The sequence below is a fragment of the Ruditapes philippinarum genome, unplaced genomic scaffold, assembly GCF_026571515.1.
Source record: "Ruditapes philippinarum isolate M1 unplaced genomic scaffold, ASM2657151v2 ctg8260_1_1_1_1, whole genome shotgun sequence".
In the NCBI taxonomy this organism is placed as follows: Eukaryota; Metazoa; Mollusca; class Bivalvia; order Venerida; family Veneridae; genus Ruditapes; species Ruditapes philippinarum.
In genome coordinates this window covers 43827-57379 of record NW_026856235.1, presented here as the reverse complement: position 1 = coordinate 57379, position 13553 = coordinate 43827, and the positions used below count along the sequence as shown (strand labels likewise).

The following is a 13553-nucleotide window of genomic DNA, read 5'->3' as shown; positions in this document are numbered from 1 at the left end:
AAGTCAAATATCTAAAGCTATAGCTTTTACAACCATTCAAAGAAACATTTGTTTTATTTATGCTGTTTTTACACTAAAAACACACGTGTACATAATGAGAATCCTGCCCGGGGCAGGGCCAATTTTTGACAGTTTGAACAACTTTGGTAGAGGGGGGAACCTATAGGGATCAATATATATATATCAACATCAAAGCTCTATGCTCTTGAACCCTTCAGCACCAATTATTATTTTTCTCATATATGTAATACATAAAATCAAGACACACGGGGGCGGAAAATTTTGACCCCAGGGCTATAAATTTTTAAATATATCGCTAGACGAGCTTTCACCACTAAACAATGTTTCATGCAAAATATATTTACTTTACTCCTTTTGTAAATTTAGAGAAGATGATTAATATATAAAGTTTTAAACTCTATACATATAGGATAAACCTATGCTCCAGGGGCGGGGCATTTTAAAAGAAGAAAAATTTTAACAATTTTGGTAGATACCCCTTTTGATGTATTATTTTAACAAATTTTTAAAGTCTAAGCCTTGGGTACCTTCAGACAAAAAGATTTTTTATTTTTTTCTATATGTATATATTGAAATCATGACCCCCGGGGCCGGGGAAATTTTTACCCCCGGGCTTTAAATTTTAACAACTTTTCTAGACAACAACAATTTTATGCAAAATATCCAACTTTAAAATTTTTTAAATAATTAAAAAATCTATATAACAACACACAAACAACACCATTAAAACAGGTGAATCGCTATATGCAGATCGCAGATCTGCGGTGGCATAAAAAAATTTTTGGATCTCTGGGTAATATTTTAAAACCTTTTTTAATTTTCCTATAAGGTTTTTTCTAACAACGTATAAGTGATGGTAAATATTTGCTATCCGGATAACACAACAACAACAAATAGGAGCAAAACAAAACCTTTTCTGTTTGGACTAGTCCATTTATTACAGAAATCCCGGATCAGGACCGTGAAAATAGATTTAATCGGGTGAATTTAACCAGGCTATTTTGAGGAAGATTGTATATATTTGTATTATAGGTCATTAAACTAGTTCGTTGCAAATAACTCTAATAATACATGTCTACGGCTCAAAATCCAGGGATACTTAATTGTATACGTGGATAGAAATAATAACAGTTGTAACCTGTCATGAACGAGATTTTGACATTGCGTGATCGATTTCGTTACAAACAAGCTTGTTTTAGACTTTATTTTATTAGGCTAATGAAATTCTGACTGACCTCCAATATAGCCTATTACAAAATATTAACACAGTTTACTGGGACCGAAATAATGATCTTATGCATTGTTATTTGACGCCAATGACCACACACAGTTTCTTTATCCCTAATGTCATAACAATAAATTATTATTTCGGAAAAGTAAAAAAAAACATTATTTTAGGTGCCCAGCAACAAAATTGGACGTCTTACGTATGGGTATATACAACTCAGCTAAGTTCCAGTAAAATTGATTAAATCATTTTTGTTTTTTTGTCGGTTCTCTTTTTTTATTTATATTTAAAGCTATTTATTTTTCTTTCTGATGGTTTTGGAATGCATGTTTTGTTACAGTTTAAAATTCTTAAGAAATTAAAAATAACATTTATTTCATATGGATGATACTACATTTAACATTTGTTGTGTTTGGTTTACGGGGCACCAACAAATATAGGTCATAAGGGGCCATGGGAAGGCGCCATTTTGAAACAGGAAAGAGCATGATTTTGGGCTAACTCCGGGGTGTTATAATATAACATGAGAAAAGCAAGCCTACACCTGCTTATTGTTCTTTGTCGGTTACTAGTAAGGTCATTAATTATCCCAGTCTGAAAATGTATCTTTCCCGTCAAAATATTTTAAATAACAATTTTTTGCATTTCAATTAAAACAGGGCAAACCATTAACTTTTTAACGAGTAGTAAGTAGTTAAATATTTAAAGTTAGTTTTTACAAAATATCAGATAATTACCCCTATAAAATATTCAAGCCTTTTTGTTTTAAAGAGTTGTTTTCTGTAATTTTATTACCTTTTAATACCTTATAAAAGCATATGTTTTAAAAGCTAGGTTTGGAAACAAAAACTAAATATTTGAAACAAAAATATTTTATACTTATTAAAGGGGCATCAAAACAACACAAATTTCCGCCTTCTTTAGAATAATATATTTTTCACCATTTTTAAACCTATTTTTTTCGGGTGCATTTCTCAAAGACACTTGAGGTGTGGAAAACTCAAAACGCTCTTTTTAAAAACCAAATAAAATGTATGTACTGATCATAGTATAGACGTTGAGATATGATATGAAGTTTTTTTTTTTAATGCTATGGTGCTGGGATTGACAAATATACATTTTTATTTGGTTTTTAAACGGCGTTTTGAGCTCCACACCAATTTGATTGGACCAAACAAAGAAAAACAAGTTATTCTGAAGTATGTATATATTTTCTATAGTCCAGAACTAATTACGCGAGAAATATACATGTATATTCAAAAACATAAAGATTGATATTACAATAATGAATGACAAAACAGTTTTAATTCAAACATTTTAATTATAAGGGATATAGCCGATACCTACCTTTTATAAAAAAGACAAAATATATCTTATTTTGATAATTCTGAGCGCTGGGGTACCAAATCAGCAAAACAAAACCTCTGGTAGAGATGGACCTTGAGCACAAATCCAAAATTGTAACCCCCGAGTACTAGGTACATAAAGGGGAAACTGCCCAAAAAGGTCCCCAAAAAGGCCTTTTGGGGCCTAAGGCCCAAAAAGGAAAACAAAGCGGGAAAAACCCCCTGAAACATTGGTACCCCAAAATTTTTGGAAAATTTTAAAGCATAAGGTTAAATATTAAAAATTTTAAAGCATAGGTTCAATAATGGAAACTCCTGGGGTCTGGATACAAAAACAGAAAATGTTATTCAAATTTTTAACCCAGTCAGTACTCAAAAATGGTCGTTACTCTTAGGGGTTGGTTCTATTTAATTTTATCCAAAAAACCCTGATATAAGGTTTGTTTAAACTTTAGTTTTGTATGTTTTTCCCTAAGAAAAATACTTGAAATTATAAACTAAAATAGAAAATTACAAAAAATTTTTTTTTTTTATGGCAATATTTGTGTGGTTAGAATGTACTATGGAATATCCACTGACATCTCATTAACTAGCTAAAGTACATTTAATATGTAAAATCAACCATAAGAATAATAAAAGTTATTATCAGTAACTAGCAAGGTCTATTGAAAAACATGAACAAATAACAAAATTAATAATTACATCTTAGTTTATACATGTAGTTGTCTGAATTTTAAGAAATCTACAAGTTCTTTCTAAAGTTACAAACTCAAATTATCAAAAATAAATAGAAACATAATCTGTTCCTGGTCTCGGCAAAAGTGGAATGTATGTGTATTGTGAAAATAGCACCATTTTCTTATATCCCTTGACTAACTCTTAGCTTATAACTCTGAAATACAAAAGATGATTTAGAATACAAACATTATGTAAAATGATTGATTATTAAAACTTTAAAAGTGAATTATTTGTTGTTTACAAACATGAAAGAAACTATAGCAAATTGATTTTTTTTTACATTTATCAAATATATAAGCTATTGCTACAGTCATATTGTTGTTGATGCTGTTGCCATTTAAAACATTGGTCATATTCCTTTGTTATTTCTATTTCTACATGAATTGCCTTTATAACTGGATACAACAGCACTTTTGCTGACTAGATTCATAAATGACTTTGATGTTCAATGTCAAACTTTTGTAATTTGCTTGATTTTTGCTACCACTGGCTTTAACCTTGTTATCAATGAATAGATTACCTTTATACTTAGACACAACAATGGAAAATTAAACTGACCTTGACCATTACCCATAAATGACCTTGGCCTAGATGGTCAAAATTTTTAATTGCTAGATTTTTGCAATAACTGGCTATAACTTTGATAAATTTTGGTCACAACAATTTTAGGTCAAGTTCTTCAAGAAAACTAAACTAAACTTGACACTGACATTGAAATGACCCTGACCTTGAAGATCAAATCAGTCTTTTCGCTATTGTTTGCTATAAATGGCTATAACTTTGAAATATATCCTCAGATTGTCTTCATACTTTGGCATACTAACCCTAAGGATAAGACCTCTAAGATGCTTTGATTAAATTTCAACTGGCCCTTAATTTGCCCTTGACATACAAGGTTAATTTATTGAATCTTGGCTGTAACTTTTGTTTATTTTTTAGGGATTTTATTCAAACAAAACAACACTTGTGACAAAACCAACATGATGGAAATAAACTCAAATTTGTCCTTGACCTTTAAATGGCTGTGACCATCAAGGTTAAATCATTTATTTTACTAAACTTGTTAAAATTTTGATAGAATCTATTTGTTAACAGATTATTACATACTAAAACAAACTAATGCTATAGACCAAACAAACATGTTAAATAATTCATATATGACCTTGACCTTTAAATAACTTTGACTTAGTTATGTCACCGAAATGATGAATTGTACCAGTTTAATTTTGACTTTACAATGACCTTGACTATCAAGGCCAAATTATTGAATTTAGATAATTTTGTTATTTATTTACCTATTATATTCATACATGGATAAAATGACACTAGATTGTTCCCCCCGATCTCAAAACATTTTTGGTCATATGTTGCCAGTTCAACTATCCAGGTTTCCTAGGTAACTAGCCAGTATTTGCTTATTTCTCAACATATAACAAACTACTTATCCTATATGATTACAGCGTGCAGAGACAAATGCCCATTAAACTCAATGTATGAAGAGAAATTTCATTTTGCTCAAAGATATCTTATAATCTTATTTTTTATAAATTACTGTACTTGTTTATAGATTGGTTTACCATTTTTTACTTTTCCTTTACAACATCTGGTACATAGTCTGGTTTAACAGCTGCTGAAAGTTCTTCTGCATACATATCAAGACGCTGGGTCATCTGAAACACAGTCAAAACAAATTACATGTATTGTCAAAGTTGATTTTTTTACCTATGAATTCTTATCTAAATTGCGTTTTAAAAATCCTATCACTATTTCAAATCATATGGAACTCCCAACAGTACTGGTAAAAAAGGTTGAAGTTTATTCTTTTCATTACATGCCCATACAAAGGTACCAAACCCTTCCAAATCTATGTTGGAGCCCATGTTTACTTAATACACCAAACTTGTTTTTTATAAGAATCTTTACATCTTGAAGTTGAAATACTACCATATTAACAAAAAAATTACGAGTCTGGCATTATAAACAACATTCCTACAGGTTATTATGCACATTACATTTTCTTACATAAAATACATGTTCTTGAACTGCATAACATTTTGGCATTGACATAAGGTCTCTTTCAGGACATTCAGAGAGCTGATAATAAAGACAGTGAATTCATATGATGTGTGGAGGATGAAAGTAGCCCTTGAGGTGTAGAAAAAGAAAAATGTATATTATATTTGTCCAATTACAAAATAACATATATTATATGAAGAGCACAGCTATAATACTGGTATATATAAGATTATTTAAAGGTATCTTACTCTGAAACACCATCTGTCCTTCACCTGGCGGCATAGGTTCAAATCCATTTCTGCAACAAGCAAACCATCCCTAGTTCTTGATAGACCCTGGTTTACACAAAAATAACATATTGCAGTTATTATAGACAACAGTTTATATTGACTTTAACATAATGTCACTTTTATAATTGTCTGACTTTAAATCTTAAAATGCAAAATTTCTGCTAGGAATTGATACCACAAAGTTGTATATTATTTCATTTAAAATCTATGACAGCAACAGCTGATGGGTAGTGACCAATAATTATGTAGCCAACGACACATCTGAAAATCGAACTAGAACTCCACGAGTTGGATGTGTCGCCTTGTGAACAGTACAGCTGTCACTTAGGCATATTCTTCTTAAAAATAGGTTATTTAGTTTAAACAATAGTTTATTCTTACAATGTACATGAACCTTGAACTTTAGTGGCATCTCAACTGAATGTAACAATGTTACATTAGGATTGATGTAGCTTGAAAAGCTTTTATTGTGTAGGAGAATTGGCCCGGACAAAAGTAAAGTATTATAATTAATAAAGGGCAATAACTCTAAAATCATGAAGTACAGAGTGCAGGTTATTGTGCACTGCACTTCTCAATGAGATCTATCATCCTATGAAGTTTAATGTCCATAGATTTTATAGTTTAGGAGAAATGGCCTGGACAAAAATGGAATATGAAAATTAACAAAGGGCAATAACTCAAAAATTAAGAAGTGCAGAGTAACAGTTTTTGTGCACTGCACTTCTTCTCAATAAGGTCTATCATCATATGAAGTTTCAAGTCCATAGCTTTAATAGTTTAGGAGAAATGGCTCAGACAAAAATAAAGTAAGAAAATTTAAAAAGGACAATAACTCAAAAATCATCAAGTACAGAGAACCAGTGTTTGAACATTGCGCTGTATCTCAATGAGATCTATCATCCCATGAAGTTTAAAGTCCATAGCTTTTATAGTATATGAGAAATGGCCCGGACAAAAATAAGATATGAAAATTAACAACTGGCAATACCCGGTAACTCAAAAAATAAGAAGTGCAGAGTGCCGGTTTTTATGCACTGCACTTCTTATTAATGAGATCTATAATCCTATGAAAATTCAAGTCCACAGCTTTTATACTTTAGGAGAAATGGCCTGGACAAAAATAAAGTATGAAAATTAACAAAGGGCAATAACTCAAAAAAAAGAAGTGCAGAGGGCTGGTTCTTGTGCACTGCACTTCTTATTAATGAGATCTATCATCCTATAAAGTTTCAAGTCCATAGCTTTTATAGTTTACGAGAAATTGCCTGGACAGTATGAAAATTAACAAAGTGCAATAACTCAAAAAATAAGAAGTGCAGAGTAACAGTTTTTGTGTTTAATGAGATCTATTAACCTATGAAGTTTCAAGTCCATAGCATTTATAGTTTAGGAAAAATGGCCTAGACAAAAATAAAGTATGAATATTATTAAAGGGCATAACTAAAAATTTAAGAACCACAGAGTAACGATTCTTGTGCACTGCATTATGGGTCATTGAAAGAAGCATGCATACCATGTTTGGAGTCAATCTGACTTATAGTGACTGAGTAATTCTCCGGACAAGCCTTAATGGATGCCATCGACGCAGACAAAAGTAGCCCCTATATGTCCCTTTCAAAAATACAAAACCTTCATTTGTTAATCAGAAATGAAGGAACACACTTAACCCTTAACAGGTGAAATATCAATTTGATGCCAAATTATGCTTAGGTGACTTGGAAAGCTCCCTCTATTCTTTGAAGAGTAGAGCTAAAAAGGAGAAACAATCTGTTTTTGTTTCATTCGTAGACGAAACCATAAATAGTAAAATTCATTTTCGCCTTTTTATGGCTTACTGACGTAGAATGAGGAGTGTAAGATATAATTACCATCAAACAACATCCTGTTGACTACAAAATCAACACCTATCCTTTATCATTATTATGTCATCTTGATAACCTTTCAACCACACATAACATAAAATAATGGACTTGTCCATCTTTCACTCTGGATAAGGCCATTTATCATTTTATGGGGAAAATATCAAAATAAGCATTTACTAAAATAGAGATCAGTGCACTAACCATGATCAGATAGCATGGACATTCCTGCTGATTTTATGGGGAAATTCAGTTTCCACTAGCAGGCTAAGGAACAATATAGATCATACTTATATAAATGCATGTATTAGATGTCTGATAAAAAAAACCCAGATGATCCTTGAACTATGGATGAACTTTCTACATTAATTTTCTTCAATATTCACTATCAACCAGTAAATGTTGTTCAAAACAGGATTGGCCTTGTACATTATATAAATTCAACTGATGTACTTCTTTACCTTTAGCTGAATTTCTAAAAATGGACTGTTCCAGACCTGTTAGAGTGTCCATATCAAGGAGTGAAGATTAAAATAAGTGAGGCAACTGTATAAAGCCCGAGTGGAATGCATGACTGTATAATCACTGGCCTTGATCTATACCAATAACAAGGCATGAATGTATCGGCTGCCTAGATCTAGAACAATGGCAAGGCACAAATGTATAGGCTGGCCTAGATTTATACCAATGGCAAGGCACAAATGTATAGGCTGGCCTAGATTTATACCAATGGCAAGGCACAAATGTATAGGCTGGCCTAGATCTATACCAATGGCAAGGCACAAATGTATAGGCTGGCTTAGATCTCCATCAATGGCAAGGCTGGCCTAGATTTATACCAATGACAAGGCATGAATGTATCGGCTGGCCTAGATATATACCAATAACAAGGCTGGCCTAGATTTCTACCAATGACAAGGCACAAATGAATAGGCTGGCCTAGATCTATACCAATGGCAAGGCTGGCATAGATTTATACCAATGACAAGGCATGAATGTATCGGCTGGCCTAGATCTATACCAATGGCATGACATTAATAGATCATTAACAGATATAAACCAATAGCAAGGCATGAATGTATAGGTTGGCCTAGAAATAGAACAATGGCGAGGCATGAATAGGTTAGCCTTGATTTATACCAATGGCAAGGCATGACTGTATTGGCTTGCCTAAATCTCTACTAATGGCAAAAGAACATAATCACCATAGAAGCTTGTTCATAGTTAAAAGGATATAACTACAATCATGTAATTGGAAAGCAAAAACATATAAAACAAGAGCTGTCCGTAAGACAGCGCGCTCGACTTTTTTATTGCTTGCCAATAAAAAAAGTTTTTGCAGTAAAAGGCAATACAAGAATCTCTGTATTTTTAAAGTGAACTAGTTGTTTGATACCCTTGAATATTACAGCAATGTTTATATGACATAATTTATGGTAAAGTGAACAAGTGGATAGGAATGAATTTTTTTAGATTTTTTAAGTTTTTTAGTGCTTGCCTATAATACAAAACATTGACAGTTAAGGGCCATAATTCAAATAAAATCTTTGACAGAATTACCTTCTCCTGGACATGTTTGGGAATCATGATTGTAAACAAGTATTCCAACTTTCAAATTAATATCTCAAACAGTTCAGTCAAAAAGTGGACTGGTACTAAAAACTTAACCAAGATTCTAAGTCGATAAAAGGCCTTAATTTTTAAAACAAATCCTTGACAGAGTTACCTTCTCTTGCGTACAGATGGGGGTAATGATGTGAAATAGCATTAAAAGTTTCAAAGCAATATCTCAAAGGGTTAAGGCAATAAGTGGATTTTACCCATATTCAATGTATTTTCTAAGTCAAAAAGGGCATAATTCTGTCAAAAACCTTGACAGAGTTATGTCCTCTTGTCTGTTGATGAAGGTCGTGATGGTAAACAAGTATGGTCAGTTTCAAAGCAATACCTCCAATGGTTTTGAAATAAAGTGAGGTGGTACAAAAAACTTAACCAAGCTCAATACACTTTCTAAGTCAAAAAAGGGCCATAATTCTGTCAAAAACCTTGACAGAGTTATGTACTCTTGTCTGTAGATGGAGGTTATGATGGTGAACAAGTATGGTAAGTTTCAAAGCCATACTTGTAATACTTCTGAAATAAAGTGGGGTGGTACGAAAAACTTAACCAAGGTGTGACGCCAACGCCGACGCCGACGCCGACGCCGGGGCGAGTAGGATAGCTCCCCTTTTCATAGAAAAGTCGAGCTAAAAACCCTTTAAGTGCATAGAGGGGTAAAAATTTCCAGTTTTTCTTGGTATTAATGATTCTCATGTCTCATATTACAGAACCATTTCTCATACAAGCTTCCATGGACTGTGATTTATACAGTTCTTTTTCAAAGACAATTGATACAGTCATTGTGAATTCAATAATACATGACTTATCATATAATAATTCTCCTCTATATTTATAAATCATACACAAAACATATTCAACTTCTATTTAATAATTAATTACCCATTTAAAGTTAAAGCTAACAACAAACAATTGTATTTGCACTACTATTTAACTTCTGCACTTTCTTACATAATTAGTCTGATTCACTCTTTTAAAGTTCAAAATCAAAGTACATGTATTATTATTGTAAGTACAAAACATTACTGTTGAAAGACAGTATAAAGGTATTTATGAGGTCACATGTCCCGCTAAGTGTACTAATACCAATGAAAGTAGAATCATTAGTACAAAGGTAGCCACCAAGTACACTAAAGTGCATTAAAGTACACCGTATCATCAGGTAAAACAGTATCAAAAGGTCATTCATGGTCAAAACCAATAATGTAGTAGGGGGGATAGAGAATACCTTCCGTACAGGTGAGAAAAGTGGTATCATCCATCATGGAGTTGTTTATAGTTAGACAGATGAAGATTTATTTACTCAATAATCAATTTTATTTTGTTAAGCTCACAGATATGTGGTATACATTGTAATAACTGTGGTCTTTAAAAACCAGTATATTTTACGATAATCTCTGATCAAAATATAAAGACTTTACACATAAAGGAAAGTTAAGATTCTTGGACAGTTAAAAAAAGATTATTTTTTTTAGATTTGTATCATTTTTTTTTCTTTATTCCCCTGTTACAAGTCTTGTACATGTAGTTTATAGGTTTAACAAACTGCGTATTTATAAAGTTAATTTTTTTCCCTCCCTACAAAATGGAAAATTCTTAAAGGCCCATAAAGACTAAAAAAACTATTTCTTTATTTTTCAAGACCTTACTTATTGGTTGTTTTCTGTTTCATTTTCCAAAAAGTCATTTATTGACCATATAAGTGAGCCATCTTTTGCTTCTAAATAATGCAGTTAAAGTGATCATGTATTTTGTTATTTATTTGTTTTCCCTTAGAAATTATTTCATATTTGTTCCTATGTCTTTTGAGGTTAGAAAAGGAAACTTTTAATAATTGCAGAGGCTAAATACATCTTTAAGTTTCACTCAGTCTATTCCACTCACAAGACTCAGCTATTATAACTTACCCTTTTAATATGAAGAACTTCAAGGAAAAGCATAAAGGTGCAAACTTAACAGTTAAGTTCACATTTTGTACCAGAAAAGATTCACTTTGAAGTTTCACTAAACATGACACTTTAAATTTTATGCAGCATCTTTGCATGGCTTTTACTGAAGTACTTAGTTAAGATATTTAAGGGTAAGCCTTGGGTTTATCAGTGGGAGAGTGGAAATGATATGTAATTATTGAAACTGTTTGAATACAGAAGTGATTGTTTATCTTAAGTTTGGATTAAATCCTATGTGATAATTTATAATGATCAATTCTTTAATACTCAACAAACTGTGTGTAGGTTTAAATGTAATTCTATCATTTAAAGTTCAAATGGAGACAATAAACCAAAGCTATAGGTAAATGTCCACCAAATAAGTATATTTGCACTCTCCAAAGTACATTACAGTACACATATACTGTAGGTACATCTATACTCTTCAACCTTACATTTAGTCAGTCACTGAACAGTTCAATTATAGGTAACCTCCACACGTTATAAAGGTTAAAGTTCTCCATTTACTGACATTTAATATCTTCCCTAATATTGGACAAGTCATAGACTTACCTACATGTATAGAACATGACAGTCATTGACTTATAGAATCAAAGTTCTTTAAGTACTCAATAGAAGGCAATTTCCGAATTTTTGAAAGATTGTTTGTTAAATGTTTATTAAAACTAATTTTCTTTGGTAAATATAGTATTCTGTACTGCTTTCTGACCAAATAAAAAAACCTGAGATTTTAGTTTGAGCTTAGAAAAATACTTGGATTATAACTTAGTATCAATTGGTCAAAGAAAGTAGATCTAACTCGTTTAGCTGTGGATAGTTTTTCAGGCTAGACAAGGGATTTCATTTCTGACATAGTAAACAAATCCAGCATTATTCTTATGAAATGCTAAAAATTGTGTTTTTTGAAGTTGTGTGTATGTTGTTTTTTTTTTTAATTTTTTTATGAAACACCAAAAATAGTGTTTTTCACAAAATAGATAACTTTGTACAATTAGTTTGAAAGGTTTTTGCTTTGATTTACTTAATGGCTTCAAACTATATTGTTACAGCTATGGATATGCATTTGCAACTCTTTAAGCTGAAAAAAGAAGAAAAAACAAGAGCACCGCTAGGCGGAGCATTATATGCCCGAAAGTGTTTTTTTTTTTTTAGTAAGGATGAAGCATTTGTAAGACATGGGAATTCGCTGTTCATCCGCCGTAGAGTGATTAATACTTAAGTTATTAATAATGACCCTAACCTTTGACCTTGTGACCCCAAAATCAATAGGGGTATTCTACCATATATGGACAATATCCATATCCTTAAAAATTACTATGTGTTTGTACAATCATTATGTTCACAGCTTAAGTACATGTATTTAGAAATATTAGAAGTACACTTTGACATTCTATTGTATCTATGACCTTAAAATTTCAATGTGTTCACAATTACAATGAATATTAGCTTAACAATGTATTCACAATTACAATGAATATTAACATGACAATGTGTTCATTGTGACTTACATATCAACAACGTAAATACCATGATGTGTTCTCAACTATTACATTACAGTATGTAATTCATACATTTTAAAATACAATGTGCTTGACAGAATTTTGATATGTTCACATTGCATTTTCTATAATACTTTAACATTATGTACAATAAGTTCATGATTTTTGAAATGCAAATTTTGCTTAGCACTGCATTTGTGACAATGAAATTTGTGACAATGAAATCACAATGTGTTCACAATTTTTCCATAATATTGTGTTCATTATAGATTTTACATTAACGCATATCTTAGGCATAACATAACAGATTTCGCATTACCCTGTTATACATTATTACACTTAGAACTATCTGTTACTCAGCAGAGAAAGTTATAGATTAACCAAATAATTTAATTTCAAGGAGCATAAAAGTATTTAGTATTGAATAATAAAATATTGACCATTCCTTTGCTCTTTAGTTCAATACACTAAAGTAAAATTGGCTTGGAAATGACCTTTGGGAAAATTAGGATAGTCAACCAGATGAAATAAATATCTGTCATGTAACTAGACAAACATGAATGTTTCTGTCTTATATTGGGTTCACAAAGTATCTAACAACTAGTACAAATGTACCTGCAGGGAACCTACAGTAATTAGCCATTGCCAACTTTAACTAGTATTGAGCCTGGTCAGCATGTATAATTATTCATTCAATTTGACATGGAAGTCTACACTGCTCGCTAAAAATATTATTTTTCATCTTGATATCCCTAAAATTGATAATGGACTGTCCGATATATCTAGAATAGGCAAGTCCATTACATAAATTCAGGAGGTTCAGGGTAGTCTAGATACAAGATAAGTAAGTATTGATTTGTACAAAGAAGAAGATATTGTTTTTGTTTTCCTCTCACAAATTCAAGGTTTTACAGAGGTTATGCATTGATATAAACAACATTTATTTAGTATATTTAGTAAGGTGGAAAGTATGGCCTACCAATTAAA

The 13553-nt window shown here is 31.6% G+C and overlaps 1 protein-coding gene across 2 annotated transcripts in view; it reads right to left on the bottom strand.

The window, feature by feature from the left end:
• Positions 1 to 3286: 3286 nt before the first annotated feature.
• Positions 3287 to 13553, bottom strand: part of LOC132745898 (beta-ureidopropionase-like) — a 29150-nt gene continuing 18883 nt past the window's right edge. Inside the window, exons 13-15 of one of the 2 annotated variants that reach the window (XM_060734905.1) lie at positions 5598 to 5684; positions 4891 to 5003; positions 3287 to 3487 (exon numbers count right to left, since the gene is read on the bottom strand). In XM_060734905.1, coding sequence (XP_060590888.1) covers positions 4917 to 5003; positions 5598 to 5684 — 174 coding nt within the window. In that variant the 3' untranslated portion in view covers positions 3287 to 3487; positions 4891 to 4916. The remainder of the gene's footprint in view (positions 3488 to 4890; positions 5004 to 5597; positions 5685 to 13553) is intronic. The other variant, XM_060734904.1, reaches the window with a different exon arrangement.